Source organism: Zingiber officinale, chromosome 6B, assembly GCF_018446385.1.
Source record: "Zingiber officinale cultivar Zhangliang chromosome 6B, Zo_v1.1, whole genome shotgun sequence".
Classification (NCBI taxonomy): domain Eukaryota; kingdom Viridiplantae; phylum Streptophyta; class Magnoliopsida; order Zingiberales; family Zingiberaceae; genus Zingiber; species Zingiber officinale.
The window spans coordinates 103,523,581-103,539,202 of record NC_055996.1 but is presented as its reverse complement, the minus strand read 5'-3'; the positions used below and the strand labels follow the sequence as shown (position 1 = coordinate 103,539,202).

The 15,622-nt window shown below is 39.5% G+C and overlaps 1 protein-coding gene across 1 annotated transcript; it reads right to left on the bottom strand.

Moving 5' to 3' along the window:
- Positions 1–11,262: 11,262 nt before the first annotated feature.
- On the bottom strand, positions 11,263–13,195 carry LOC121990492 (stearoyl-[acyl-carrier-protein] 9-desaturase, chloroplastic-like). Its single transcript, XM_042544612.1, has 3 exons — positions 13,078–13,195; positions 12,014–12,518; positions 11,263–11,917 (listed from the first exon to the last, which is right to left on the bottom strand). Exons 1-3 carry the CDS (start codon positions 13,182–13,184, stop codon positions 11,339–11,341), a joined length of 1,191 nt encoding a protein of 396 aa, XP_042400546.1. The 5' UTR covers positions 13,185–13,195; the 3' UTR covers positions 11,263–11,338.
- Between the last annotated feature and the right edge of the window lie 2,427 nt (positions 13,196–15,622).

Genomic DNA, 15,622 nt, shown 5'->3' with positions numbered 1-15,622 from the left:
CAAGAGGCTTGGGGCGTCTGATATCCAGACGGCCCAGCTTGGCCCAACATGTCATGGGCCACATTCGACATGGTCCATGACAAACAAGACACGTTGCTCATGTCGGCGTGGTCCTTTTTATAATTAATTTTATTATTATTTTACATTTTTCTATGAATTATTTGGTTTCACGTAGGGGTGTAATCGAGCCTAGCCGAGTCGAACTCTTGAATATTTAAGATTGGCTCGTTTATAATCGAGCCGAGCTCGAGTTTTATTTAACGAATATATTCATGACTCACGAACTTATTTGATCTTTTATCGAGCCTAAACGAGCTTAATAAATATAAATTATAAATTTAAATATTCATTAAAAATAAAATTATATATTTAAAGAAAATTATAATATTATTATTAAAATTTATAATTTTATTCTAATAAATAAATTTAATATATTTATCTATATTTTTCATAAATATAGTATAAAATCTATAAATTCAATATCAAAATTATTATTATTTTATTTAAAAGTTGCTTAATAAGTTTAACGAACGTGTTCACGAACTGAATATTATAAAGTTTGAGCTTGATTTATTTATCTTAATGAGCTTCATTAAACGAGTTCAAACGAATTTTTATCAAATCGAATTTCAAATAATTTATGAGTGACTTGGTTCATTTACATCCCTAATTTCATGTGCGAATTCATCATGCTTGAGCTCATGTTTAGCCTGATTAATGCTCAATTGCATTTCTTTAATTATACTATTGCACAAGTACAATCACCTATGTAAAAATTTTATTTAGCTCCCTAAAGTCCATCCCTTTCCCACTTAAAGTTGGCTAACCTTTTTTTTCTATGAAATTAATTTTCTTTTATGAAAAAAAAAGAAATGTGAGCTCAAATTTAATGGTACGAAAGGGAAGATTTTGCCGCTGGATAATTGTGTAACGGTAAGACCTCTAATAAATAATTAAGAGATTTAAGATTCTATTTTTTTATTTTATTATGTTAAAAGAATTTATATATATTTTTATAATAGTGTGATATTATTCATTTTAAATCTAAGTTCTCATAGTTCTTTTAAACTCTATCCAAAATATCTTATGCAAATAGAGTTATCTTACCTTTTTTAAATCCATGATCATTTCCAAATCTTTCCAATATAAGATTTTGATAGAATCTCCAACAATGCTCCTCTCAAACAAATGATTACAATTATTCTCATGATTCGAGCCTCCCCGCGAGCATCTAGTTATTCTTGACCTGTTTTGGGCCTCCCACGATAATCCGATCACCCCTGACCTACTCCGAGCCACTCTGAGAGTATCTGATCACCCTGACTTACTTCGGACCTCCCCGCAAGTATCCGATCACCCTGACCTGCTCTGGGCCTCCCCATGAGTATCCGATCATCTTGACTTGCTTTGGGCCTCCCCGTAAGCATCTAATCACCCAGACTTAATCTGGGCCTCCCTATGAGTATTCGGTCACCCTGATCTTCTCCGAGCTTTCCCCGCAAGCATCCGGTTATCTTGACCTACTCTGAGTCTCCCTGTGAGCAATCGATCACTCTTGATCTGTTCCAGGCCTCCTCGCGAACATCTGATCACCTTGACTTACTCCGGGTCTCTCCGCGAGCATCAGATTACATTGACCTACTCCGAGCCTCCCCGCAAATATCTGATTATTCTGACCTATTTCTGGCCTTCCCTAGGAGCATTAGGTCACCCTGACCTGTTCAGGGCTCTCTGCGAGCATTTGGTCACCCTAACCTACTCCGGGGCTCCCCGCGAGCATTCACATCAAGTCACTCCTGACCTGCTTTAGGTTTTCCCGCAAGTATCCGATCACCCTGACTTACTTCGAGTCTCTCTATAAGTAGAGCTGTCAGACAGGTCAACCCATAGCTGGGCAAGTCGACCCATGGCAGGCCAACCATTTGGCGGGCGCGGGGTGGGTCGACCTGTCAACTTAGCGGATTGGGAAATTTCCAACTCAACCTAATCTAAGGAAGGTTGCAGGTTTGGCAGGCCAACCCGTGAGCCCATCAAAATTTAAAAAATAATAATAAAAAAATGTTTCATATCTTCCACATTTTACTTCGGAAAGGTTTCATCAATCAAATATATTCATAAATATGTATTTTAAATATAAATAGACACAAACAAGTGTTGGTGCGGGTAGCACTAACAGTCTAACCCAGGTTTTGATGAATGACAAATAGGTTAAGTTAGTTTTGTTGTTGTCTGACACTTTGATCAAGTGTGCAGGAGAAGTCCAGACAGGTCGACGGGCTGACCGGATGTCTGGCACGAAGTCCAGCTAGGTCGACGGGCTGACCGGATAGCTGGCGAGAAGTCCAAGCGGGTCGACGGGCTGACCGGACGCTTGGCGAGAAGTCCAGCTAGGTCGACGGGCTGACCGGATAGCTGGCGAGAAGTCCAAGCGGGTCGACGGGCTGACCGGACGCTTGGCGAGAAGTCCAGACGGGTCGACGGGCTAACCGGACGTCTGGCAGGTAAGTGAGGTAAGTTACTGGAGGTGAGTGACTGCGAGGACGCGTTCCCGGGAAGGGAACATTAGGCGTCGATCCGGCTTAGATCCATTTCAGATATCTAAGTCGAGATCGTGACTAGATTCCGGTCTTGGAAAGACGGAATCTAAGTCATACTATTTGTGCTAATTCTTACTATGATAAAATGTGCTAACAATCTGTGTTGCAGGATATATATTGCCTCGGACTAACTTTGTTTTGCAGGAAAAAGGAGTTTTCTGGAACAAGGTGGTCTGGGCGCCCGGAGGGGATCCGGGTGCCCGGAAGTCAAATTATATCCAAACCAAGCCGTCACCACGTGGAGCATCTCGGTTTGAGCAGCGACGTCACATTCCAAGCGCCCGGAAGGAATCCAGGCGCTCGGAACAGCATATAAAAGAAGCCCCAGGCAGGAGCTTCATAATCAATCAATCTGAGAACTCTTCTACTGATGGTCTTGCTGCTCGACGTTCAGTGCGACGCCAACAAAGCTCCGACAAAGTGCTCCTTCGGTTTTTTAATTTCCTTGTCGGTATTGCTTTATTTTCACTAGCAGTTCCTGTGTTCAATTTTGTAATTATATTCGAATTGTTAGTGATTGCCCAACGAAAGTGGTCAAGGACCACGGGCCTTCGAGTAGGAGTCGTCACAGGCTCCGAACGAAGTAAAAAACATTTGTGTCTATTTTACTTTTCCGCTGCGTTTATACTCTAAGTTTTCGAATCGATATTCACCCCCCCTCTATCGAATCTAACGGTCATACAAGTTGTATCAGAGCAGGTACCGCTCTGATTTGGTGCAACCACCAATCAGACTGGGGGTAAAATTCTTTCTTTTTTCGATCTTCAGTTTTACACTCAAACTCCAAACTGGTTTATCATTTTTTTATTATTATTTTTGAGCTAAATTGGTGCAACGCCAATCTAGATTTTTCTGCTATTTTTCTCTTCCCGCACTACTAATCCAAGACCAAGTCTTGGGATATTTTTTTCGGTTATTTACCTGTGCACAGAATGTCCCAACAAGAAGGATTCAGCACAGTGCGACCTCCACTCTTCAACGGGGATGACTTTCCGTACTGGAAGAAGCGCATGGAGGTCTACCTCAAAACAGACTTCGACCAGTGGATGAGCATTACGAGACCCTACAAAATTCCAGTGGACAACTCCGGGAATCTAGTGGATCCTGAAGACTGGACAGCAGATCTGAAGAAAAAAGCATCAACAGAAAATAAAGCGATCAACACTCTACAGTGCGGATTGACAAGAGAAGAACTGAACAGAGTCGGTCCACACAAAAACGCTAAAGAGCTATGGGACGAGTTGATCGAACTGCACGATGGAACGAGCGACGCTAAGGTAACAAAACGAAACCTGCTTTTAAATAAAATTTTTAATATAAAAATGCAGGAAGGAGAAACAGCGAATCAACTCCACGCGAGGATCAAGGACATCCTCAACGGGCTTCATACGATAGGCCACCAGATGGAGAATAGAGACTTAATAAGGTACGCATTAAACGCCTTTCCACGTAATAGTTTGTGGGCATCAATAGTGGATGCCTACAAAATTTCTAAGAATCTTTCTAAATTAAAATTAGATGAGCTTTTCTGTGAATTAGAATTACACGAACAAACTAATGCTGGAGCCGAGAAAGGTATAGCTTTATTTGCAGGTTCCTCCAAAGAAAAGAAAAGCAAGCCTGAATTTGAAGAAGAATCTGACCAAGACTCCGAAGACGAAGAACACCTGGTCAACTTGGTAAGAAAAATGTTCACCAGGAGAAAGAGGAGCTTCAGCAAAAAGGACCTTCAAAAGATCAGCTCTCCCTCAGAACAAAAGAACGTGACCTGCTACGGCTGCAATAAAAAGGGACACTACAAGAACGAATGCCCAAAACTGAAATTCGACAAACCAAAGCCAATCAAAAAGAAGGCACTCAAAGCAACGTGGGACGAATCGGAGGAAGAAGAGCAGAAACATCAGAGCCACCTCGCACTGATGGCCCGCGAAGCCGAAATAGAAAACGAGTCGGAAGATGAAGACGGGTCTGAACCCGAAACAAGCCACGAGTCCGTACTCGTTTCCGAAGGCTCGAATGAGGAAACCAAGTGGATTTTGGACAGTGGTTGCTCTAAACATATGACTGGAGATCACACCAAGTTCACTCAACTCACTTACAAAAGCCTAGGAACAGTTGCCTTTGGAAATAACGGCAAACTCAAGGTAATTGGTATAGGTAATATTGAATTAAAATTAGACTTTATAATTACAAATGTTTTACTTGTTGAAAATTTTAAATATAATCTTCTAAGTATAAGTCAATTGTGTGATACTAGGTATAAGGTCAAATTTCTATCTACAGAGTGTTTAATCAAACATCTAGATAATCCCACCATAAGCCTAAAAGGTTTTAGAAAAGACAACATCTATGCCATCAACCTAACCATTTCTTCCATTAAGTGTTATTTAACACAAAAAGAAGAAACTTGGTTATGGCATAGGAGGATGTCTCACACCAACTTTAGAAATATAAGTAAACTAAATGGACTTGTAAAAGGCTTACCAAAGCTACCTAACTTAGATTCAACCATATGTAATGCTTGTCAACAAGGCAAACAAACTAAATCAACCCACAAACAAACAAATCAACCACAAACTAACTCAATCTTAGAACTTCTACATTTAGATCTTTTTGACTCCCATGGAGTCAAATCTATAAATGGAAACCTATATTGTTTAGTAATTATAGACGATTATTTTAGGTAAAATTCTTAAAACATAAAGATGAAACGTTTGAAATTTTTACAAATTTTTGCAAACAGATTGAAAACGAAAAAGATATTAAAATTAAAAGAATTAGGAGTGACAACGGAGGAGAATTTAAAAATCACAACTTTAACAGTTTTTGTCTAGAAAACGGTTACCTTCATGAGTTCTCATGCCCTAAAACCCCCCAACAAAATGGAATTGTAGAAAGAAAAAATAGAACCTTACTTGAAGCTTCTAGAACAATGTTAAATGAGTATAACCTACCTAAATACTTTTGGGCAGAAGCCGTTAGTACAGCCTGCTATGTACAGAACAGAACAACAATAAATAAAACTCATAACAAAACGTTCTTCGAAATGTTTTATAATAAACAACCAAATATAAAATACTTTAAAGTATTTGGGTGCCCAGTCTTTATCTTAAATACAAGAGAACACTTAGGAAAATTCACCTCTAAAATTGAAAATGGAATTTTTGTAGGATATTCCCTAAATAGTAGAGGCTACAGAATTTACAATAAGGTTACCTTAAAAATTGAAGAAACTACTAATGTAAAATTTGAAGAAACTAAACAAGACATAGAACCTACACAAACACCTGAGTTTGTTCCAGAAACCAACCAAACTCTAAGTCATGAAGAAGAGGAACAACATCAAGAGAGTCATCCCCCTAGAACAATAAGGGTTAACCCAAATCATCCAACTGATCAAATAATCGGTGACCCAGACTTAAGAGTTCAAACCAGATCATCTTTTAGAAACCTAAGTCAAATTTCATTAATTTCAAAAATTGAACCCAAAACTGTGGATGAATCCCTACTAGACCCAGATTGGATTATAGCTATGCAAGAAGAACTAGCCCAATTTGAGCGTAATGAGGTTTGGGACCTAGTCCCACCACCTAAGAATAAGAAAATAATAGAAACAAAATGGGTATTCAGAAACAAACTAAGTGAAACTGGGGAAATTACTAGAAATAAGGCTAGGCTGGTTGCCAAAGGATTTAGTCAAGTTGAAGGACTTGACTATGATGAAACATATGCCCCAGTAGCCAGATTAGAATCCATTAGAATGTTACTAAGTTATGCAGCCCATAAAGGATTCGAGCTATACCAAATGGATGTTAAGTCGCCTTCTTAATGGACTAATTAAAGAAGAAGTTTATGTAGGTTGACCTCCGGGTTTGAAAGTCTAGAACACCCGATTATGTTTTTAAATTAAAAAAAATACTATATGGACTTAAACAAGCACCAGGGCATGGTATGAGAGGCTAACATCTTACTTAACATCTAAAGGATTCAAACAAGGTCAAATTGACCCAACCTTGTTTGTTAAATCATTAAATACAGACATATTTATTGCACAAATATATGTAGATGATATAATATTTGGCTCAACAAATTCAGAATTTTTAGAAGAATTTATTAATCTAATGGAAAAAGAATTTGAAATGAGCTTAGTGGGAAAATTAACCTATTTCTTAGGATTACAAATCAAACAAACAAATGAAGAAAATTATATTTATCAACATAAATACACCAAAGAATTACTTAAAAAATTCGGAATGGAAAATACAAAAGAAATAAAGACACCTATGGCAGTAAACACAATCTTAGACAGTGACCCAAATGGAAAACCAATTGATTTAAAACATTATAGAAGTGCAATAGGTAGCCTACTGTACTTAACTGCAAGCCGACCTGATATTTTATTTGCAGTTACCAAACTTGTGCTAAGGAATCCCATTTGACACAAGTTAAAAGAATTTTTAGATATCTTAAAGGAACAACAAATGTAGGAATCTAGTATCCTAGGACAAATAATTTTGAACTAATAGGGTATTCTGACTCAGATTATGCTGGATGCAAATTAGACCGCAAAAGCACAAGTGGTGGATGCCAATTATTATGTTCATCACTTGTTAGCTGGTTTAGTAGAAAGCAACATTGTGTTGCTCTATCTACAACTGAGTCAGAATACATAGCTATAGGCGAATGTGTTGCACAATTATTATGGATGATGCATACTCTAAAAGATTTCAACTTAAATATCACAAATGTAAAAGTATTAATTGATAATATAAGTTCAATTAACTTAACCAAGAATCATGTGCATCATTCAAGAACCAAACATAATGAAATTAGACACCACTTCATCAGGGATCATGTTACTAAAGGTGATATTGAACTCAAGTACATTGAGTCCAAATCAAATTTAGCTGACATTTTTACAAAACCACTCCCTGAAAGTGAATTTAGCAACTTACGGCGAAAATTAGGGATGTGCCTAATAGACTAGGATTTTTTTTAAAAGACTACTTTTAAAATAATATTTTTCAACTTATAAGTTAAAACTGTATGTTTTCAAAACTTTCCATTTTTAGATTTTCAAAAACAGCTTTGGCCTTAGACTAGTTTTGAACCCTTAGAAAGCATGTACCCATAGGACTAGTTTTTAGCATCTCACCAACACCTTAGGTTTACCTTGCTTGTGTTTGACAAACATAGAAAGGGGGGAGATGCATAGGCCAATTGTCTGGACTTAAGATGCTTATTTCAGTGCATCAGCATAAGTCTGGACGTTAAAAACAACTCAGACATTAATCAAATTAAGTTCATCAGTCAAGTCAAACACTGACTGCTTATAATCAACTTAATCTGACTAACCAAGTGAAAGCTAATATCTTATGATAGTTAGTTAGTACCTAATTGGTTAGACAGCTGTTTAATTTTAAGTGTCAAGTTCAGGGGGAGAAATTAATCAAAATGTGTTTGACAAATGCTTTTTAAAAACTAACTTATGTTTGAACATTAATTTACAAAAAAAAAAAAGTTAAATTTAACTAAGTATTTGAAAAACGTGAAATTTAATCCCACCAAATTTTCAAACCTGATTTAAAAAGTTGACTATTTCCAAATTTAGCCTTTATCAAATTAGCCTTAAAAATTATTTTGGCAAATTTAATCTTACTCGTTTAACTTTTGCTTTGTTTTGAAAAGTTGAAAAACCTAATTTAAAATTTTTTTTCACGCTTGAAAAGTTAAAACTTTAAATTTATACTTTTCAAAATTCAACTTGTCTCCCCCAAGTCAACTTGATTTTTTCCTTGGATTTTGTTTTCTTAAACCAAACTCAGATTTTTTTTCAAGATTAGCTGTGATTATTCTTTTTTACAGTAATCCTACACTATGATTGTTTACCCTTATTTTTTGATGAATGCCAAAGGGGGAGGGTTAGGCGGTTAAGTTAGATAAACCAAATTGAAAACACTGAAACTAACTTTAAAACCAATATACCTGGTTTTTGCGTTCTTTCACTAACTTAACCAAGTTGTCATTCCATAAAAAATGGGGAGATTGTTGGTGCGGGTAGCACTAACGGTCTAACCTAGGTTTTGATGAATGACAAATAGGTTAAGTTAGTTTTGTTGTTGTCTGACACTTTGATCAAGTGTGCAGGAGAAGTCCAGACAGGTCGACGGGCTGACCGGATGTCTGGCACGAAGTCCAGCTAGGTCGACGGGCTGACCGGATAGCTGGCGAGAAGTCCAAGCGGGTCGACGGGCTGACCGGACGCTTGGCGAGAAGTCCAAGCGGGTCGACGGGCTGACCGGACGCTTGGCGAGAAGTCCAGACGGGTCGACGGGCTGACCGGACGTCTGGCAGGTAAGTGAGGTAAGTCACTGGAGGTGAGTGACTGCGAGGACGCGTTCCCGGGAAGGGAACATTAGGCGTCGATCCGGCTTAGATCCATTTCGGATATCTAAGTCGAGATCGTGACTAGATTCCGGTCTTGGAAAGACGGAATCTAAGTCATACTATTTGTGCTAATTCTTACTATGATAAAATGTGCTAACAATATATGTTACAGGATATATATTGCCTCGGACTAACTTTGTTTTGCAGGAAAAAGGAGTTTTCTAGAACAAGGTGGTCCGGGCGCCCGGAGGTCCGGGCGCCCGGAGGGGATCCAGGCGCCCGGAAGTCAAATTATATCCAAATCAAGCCGTCACCACGTGGAGCATCTCGGTTTGAGCAGCGACGTCACATTCCAGGCGCCCGGAAGGAATCCAGGCGCTCGGAACAGCATATAAAAGAAGCCCCAGACAGGAGCTTCTTAATCAATCAATCTGAGAACTCTTCTACTGCTGATCTTGCTGCTCGACGTTCAGTGCGACGCCAACAAAGCTCCGACAAAGTGCTCCTTCGGTTTTTTAATTTCCTTGTCGGTATTGCTTTATTTTCACTAGCAGTTCCTGTGTTCAATTTTGTAACTATATTCGAATTGTTAGTGATTGCCCAACGAAAGTGGTCAAGGACCACGGGCCTTCGAGTAGGAGTCGTCACAGGCTCCGAACGAAGTAAAAAATATTTGTGTCTATTTTACTTTTCCGCTGCGTTTATACTCTAAGTTTTCGAATCGATATTCACCCCCCTCTATCGAATCTAACGGTCCTACAACAAGTACTGATGTTGGATGAAAATTACTATTTTATTTCAAAATTATAACAAAGAAAGATAAAAAATTGATATAAAACTTAGCTTACATGTGTTTCTCAACCCGCGGATCAACCCAAGTCCGTCGTGGGCCGACCCGTGTGGGTTACAGGCCTAGGCGGGTCGGCCCGCAGTGGGCTTGAGTTAATAAAATTCTAACCCAACCCACTTAAATTGTTTGGCAGGCGAGCCAACCCGACATGCCCAACTCAAATTGACGGCTCTACTCGTAAGCATCCGGTCTCTGTGACTTGTTCCAGACCTTCCCTGCAAACATCCAGTCGTCCTGACCAATTCTAGACCTTCCCGCAAGTATCCCCATCCAATTACCCTAACCGGCTTCGAGCCTCTCAGTGAGCATCCGGTCATCCTTACCTGCTTTGGATCTTCTCATAACTTCGTTCAAAAATACCCCACATGATATCTAGTCTGAACTATGACTGTAATATCATTTATTAAAATTGAAAGAATATTCATATATCTCTATAATAATATGATATTATTCCCTTCAAGTCTAATCTCTCATTATTTTCATGTTAAAAAAAACATCTTATATATTTTTAAATCTTATTAATTTTTTTTATATGTGAGAATCTGATTGAATCACCAACATGTCCCGTGAGAAGCCATTCTAAAAATATCGGTCATTTTAAGAATTAATCGATTAAAAAAAAGTTAAATATCTAAATTAATTCTTTGCACGACTCATGTTCATAGTACCATGATGTGATGCTGTACTCTGTGACTGACGAAGAAGATAGAGACGATCATTAAGGATGATGAACCAACCAGAAGACGGTAACTATAAATTGAGAGAATAAATGAGCAATTAATGCGCTATTTATTGTGAGGATCTAAGCTGTTGCCATCAATTTAACTTACATTGCCAGTTGAATCCATTGATTGATAGCTACAGTTCAAGTACAGGAAATTCCCTCCTATTGCGCATTCAATTCAATCCTTTCAACTGCCAAAGCCCTCATGCCCCAATTTTCGTTCCATTCGTATTTTACGTTTCAAACAAAGGCTAGGTATAGAGTTCAGGCTCGGTCGATCGAACAATATCGATACTATCGAACTTATATGCCATGCTTATTTTTTTTAACTCCGTGTGTGTTTTACTAAGTACCACTTAGTCTTTTCCCTTCGTCTCATGGATTTGTATTTATTGAGCTTCGGTAGTTCGTCGCATAATACCACTTGAGCGACAAGCTTAGATCGATACATAATTGTGTGAAAAGAATAAATCTAGAGCTAAGGCCTACCGAGTTATTGAGTCATGTCTACCCAACCAAACAACACTAATTGCGATTCACATTCGCGATCAATCAGTATGGAGTCATAAGTTTAAAGACACAGTGAAATGAAGGCCTGCTGAGTGGCTGGTTGTTTTAGGCGTGGATTTAACTAGATTTTTTTTTTTTTTTTAAATCGTCACTAGAATTTTGATAATTTAAATACATTAAAGGGTATTTTGAACAAGATATAAACTTTAGGAGGCAAAGTGAAAATTTTGACAATTAATATAACACGCTTATTAACGATATGACGGTGGACTAGAGCTGCACTTCCCTGTCAAAGATCCAACTAAATGCGATGCCGCGCGGCGCCGCCGCCGCGCCCTTGGACTTGGCCTTCGCCTGCGCCCTCTCCTCCACCCGCCTGATCTTTGGAGCCAGGCCGCACAAGAATTCCTGCGCCGCCCTCCCCTCCGGCGACAGCCCCGGCAACTCCTCCACCTTCCACCGCCGGATGAGGAACTGGAGAATGTCGGCGTAGTCCTTGGCGGTGTACACGCCCACCCGCTGCGCCACCGCCGAGAAGTGCGCGAAGAGGTCGCCGTCGCGGCCGTCGAACATGAGGCATGCCGGCATGGAGACCTTCTTCCTCATCCGGTCAGCGAAGGCCAGGACGGTTCCGTCCGGGTCCACCTCGAACAGCTTCTCGACGATCTTGGCGTAGGCCGCCTCGTGCCGCTTCTCGTCCGCCGCGATGGTGCCGCAGATCCGAGCCAGCTCCGCGTCGCCGTGCGCCTTCGCCAGCCGCGCCGTGTTGCCGTGGGAGATGGACGTGGCCCGCTCCTGGAACGACGTGTAGATGAAACCGCTGTACGGGCTGTTCTCCGTCCGGAAATCCTGCAAAAAAAATTGGCCGGAATTTCCGATCAGAAACCAAATCGAAAAATTGTTGCGGATTTTGCATCAATAAAAAATTCCTTCCTTCGGGAGTACCATTCCGGCACGCGTCAGGTACTGAATCGTCTTCTCGATCTTCCTCATGTCGACGCGGCCGGTGAGGTACAGGTACTTGTTGAGGAGATCGCCGTGGCGGTTCTCCTCCGCCGTCCAGGCCCTGGTCCAGACGGCCCATGGCGTGAGGCTGGCCCCCGTCTCGTCGCGGATGCCGTCGAGGTTGTTCAGGAAGGTCTGGTAGGTGGGGAGCGCCTCCTCGGTGACCAGGTCGCCCACGAGGCAGACGAGGTAGTCGTCAGGGAGGTCGCGGGAGCGGCGGCGGAGCTCCGCCACCTCGTCGTGGAAGCTCTCGGAGGTGGGGTCGGGAAGGAAGTCCTGCGGCTGCCAGCAGTCATCGACGGGCTTCAGGTGGGGGAGGAGGTCGGATTCCGCCCATTTCTCAAGGGTTTTGAAGATCTCGAGCTTCTGCGGCGGGAGGGTGTGCGTGACTTCCGCGTGTCTGTGCCGAGGAACGTTGACTTTCTCTGGGATTTCAACCCTACGACTAACCAAACAAACAAACAAACAATTTATTTAAAGTAAAAAAAAAAATTCCAAATTCTACTATGGAAATTGATTGTCTATCGGAATTTGAAATAAAAATAAATAAATAAATAAATAAATGGACTCTAAGATGCTTAAACCATTGAAGATATTCGGCTCTTGGTCAACGACAAATATCTTTATAGAATCTAAGAAACAGAGGATTCAGAAAGTCAACGGGAAGGAAGGTGTTGCATCGCTAGAAAACAGTTCCAAACGCCAGCGAGAGGAAAACCTCCGCCTGCGGAAGGAACGGCAGGAGAGGAGAGACCAAGTCCAGTTCAGTGGGACTCGGAAAACAGTCCCGACGCCGGCGAGTAAGAACTTACGCCGGCGGCGGAACCACATAAAGGCTCCGCCTTTCCTCCAGCTACAGTTCAGCAGCATCAAAAGGCAACATCATTCTCATGAAACCGCACCCAACTCGCCGGAGAGCAATCCCAACTCCGGCGAGAGAAAAACTGGCAGGCGCAGCAGGAGAAAAGAAAAAAAAAAAAAAGCGAAAAGACAAGAGAGCTCACTTTCCGGCGGTGGCGGCCGCAGCGAGCTTTCGAGAGCCAGCCGTAACGCCGGTGAGCATGGCGAAGGAGGACCTGGACGACGGGGACACCACCACTTGACACGCCATGGCCGCTCTGCTTTCGTATTCTCCGCCTCGGAAGCGGGGAATTTAAGCACGCGAATCCCAGTAAAATTGAAAATTACGATGTCCTCCCTGCCTCGCCATCAATGGCGAACAACTTTGGTAGGCTGCATTTTTATTTCTATTTTGGACTAAATTTTATTTATTATTATTTTTTTTAATTCATGGAGATTACCTCAATACCTCTCCGTTACTAAATTTAAAAAACATAGATGAATTTCGATAGATAGATGATCCAATATAATAATTCGAGCACCATGAATATATGATATCCTCTATGAAAAAAAATTGAACTCTCATTACATAGGAGTTCATCCTATTTTTTACTCTCACACTGAGCACCGGGAGAGAGACTAAATTTTATTTTTGCTCTTACCATTTTTCTACTACATTTAATCATATTTGACCATTATCTCAAACCCCATGGAAACTCAAGACTCGAGTTCAAACTTTAGAAACAAAATTCAAAGGGATGTTTATTCTAAAATTTAGAGGAAACCAACTTGTTCCTAGAAATAGTTAATTTTATTGTAAGCTTTGGTAGAAGGAAAAATGAATTAAATGATTAAGGTCATTTTAATAATCTTGCTTTGGTAGTAAGTTTTGACTAAATAGTTCTCTAGTTTTTTTTTTTAATTAAGTCGTGTATAATGTGAAAACTTTCTATAAAATATCTTTGTTTTATTAAATGTTAGCTAATATTTGAAATATATTTTTTAAAAAAATATATGATATTTATAATAATTAATAAAGTAAAATTAGAAAAGACATTTTTTATTTCTAAATCATGACATGAGTGTATGAAAGGGCATCCTATCTCATCAACTACCCAAAATATTGAACAGTGTATTTGAGAACAGTTGTCTCATTTAAAAAGAGACGGGCGCCATCTTGATGATTATTATATATAAAGAAAAGTGTTTCTTAATTTGATTTTTACCCCAATTAATATAAATTTATATTCAAATTAGGTTGAACTCGACCTGCAAGGTGTGACACAACTCAATTTAAGCCTAGGCTACCTAAAAGCATGTGGTTGTAGGTTGTAAATAAGTTAAACTTAATTGATAAAATAATAGAGTTAAATCAAGTCAAATTTAAAATAAATCAAATTATTGAAATAGTTGTTCAAGTTTGATTTGATTTAATTCAACCAGTAAAATTTTTGTATTTTTAAACTAGTTTAATTAATTATTAAGTTTATTTGCTCATTTTGAAAATTTATTTATTTATCATATTAATAAAAAATTTATTGATAAACATGATAATACAATGATGAAGATGAGTTTTCCAAAAGTAGATCAAAGCAGTGAAGATCGATTGATATGGATGTTAAAGTTAAATAGTTAAAATTATAGGGCTAAGTGGACTACAAGACTACGGAGTATAGATCCGGTAAAGTCGCCTGAGCAGGGCCGTAAGAATCGGTCAGACGTGAAAGGCGGACCAGACCATCTGAGCGGGTGTCCTCCATAACTTGCAGCCAAGGTTTAGAGCCAAATAATAAGTTGATTGGTCCACCGCCCAGGCCAATAAGATCTTAGGTCCAATCGAGAATAATGCACCTCTCCGACAATAATAAGACCGAGTGAAGAACAAGCTAATAGCTCCATTTAGCGCGACCGAGCTGGTGACATCCCTGCCGAGCGGCTCTTGGTCGGCCTATAGCGGGACCCATATACGTATCTTAACATACTCTTTTAGAAGTTTGTGTCGTCGATGACAAAGAATGGCCAGTAAACAAATCGTACTTTAGAAGCTTTTAGTTTGTTACGTTAGAGATTTGCGTGCTCTTTTCAATAAATATGTCAAAGATACTTTTTGACTTGTCTTTTTCTAAGACACTTTAGAAAACATGTATATGCTTGGGAATACATGCACCGATGCTACAGTTACACTATAAAAAGGAATCTTCATCCATAGACAGAGGTATGTGATATTTTACTATTTAACACGCTCACTGTTAGCTACAGTTTTTCTATTATTTTTTTCTACTAAATCAAAAATTGACCTGAACATCAGAAGATCAACTCTAAGGATCCCTTCCCAATCCAACACTAATATTTCTGATTTTATAGGACAACACAATATCTTCATCCAATCAATCATAAAATCACATTCCCAATCTACCATCTTTTCAACTTTCATGATCTTGTAATTTATAAATGTTATATACCAAACATCAAACTTATTTTAAAATATTTAATTAATTTAGGGCCTACCTGGCCGCAGCTTTGGCACTCAACACAAACCACTGGCATGCTATTAATTGATGGAATTTGTTTGCTGGCCCCCAACATTATGGAATTCAATTAATTTGTCATAATTAATGAGCATGTTAGTGTTCTGAAATTATCCAGTCTACTACTTATCATGTACAGGATTCCATTACTCTATTTGTCATGAGTTACAGTAGCAAGGAC

Excerpts from the sequence above, each read along its gene's own strand:
- LOC121990492 (XM_042544612.1), bottom strand. The coding sequence starts at position 13,184 with ATGGCGTGTCAAGTGGTGGTGTCCCCGTCGTCCAGGTCCTCCTTCGCC. Across the intron at positions 12,519-13,077 it reads GCGGCCGCCACCGCCGGAAA|TCGTAGGGTTGAAATCCCAG; the intron begins GTGAGCTCTCTT and ends TTGTTTGGTTAG. Across the intron at positions 11,918-12,013 it reads ACCTGACGCGTGCCGGAATG|GATTTCCGGACGGAGAACAG; the intron begins GTACTCCCGAAG and ends TTTTTTTTGCAG.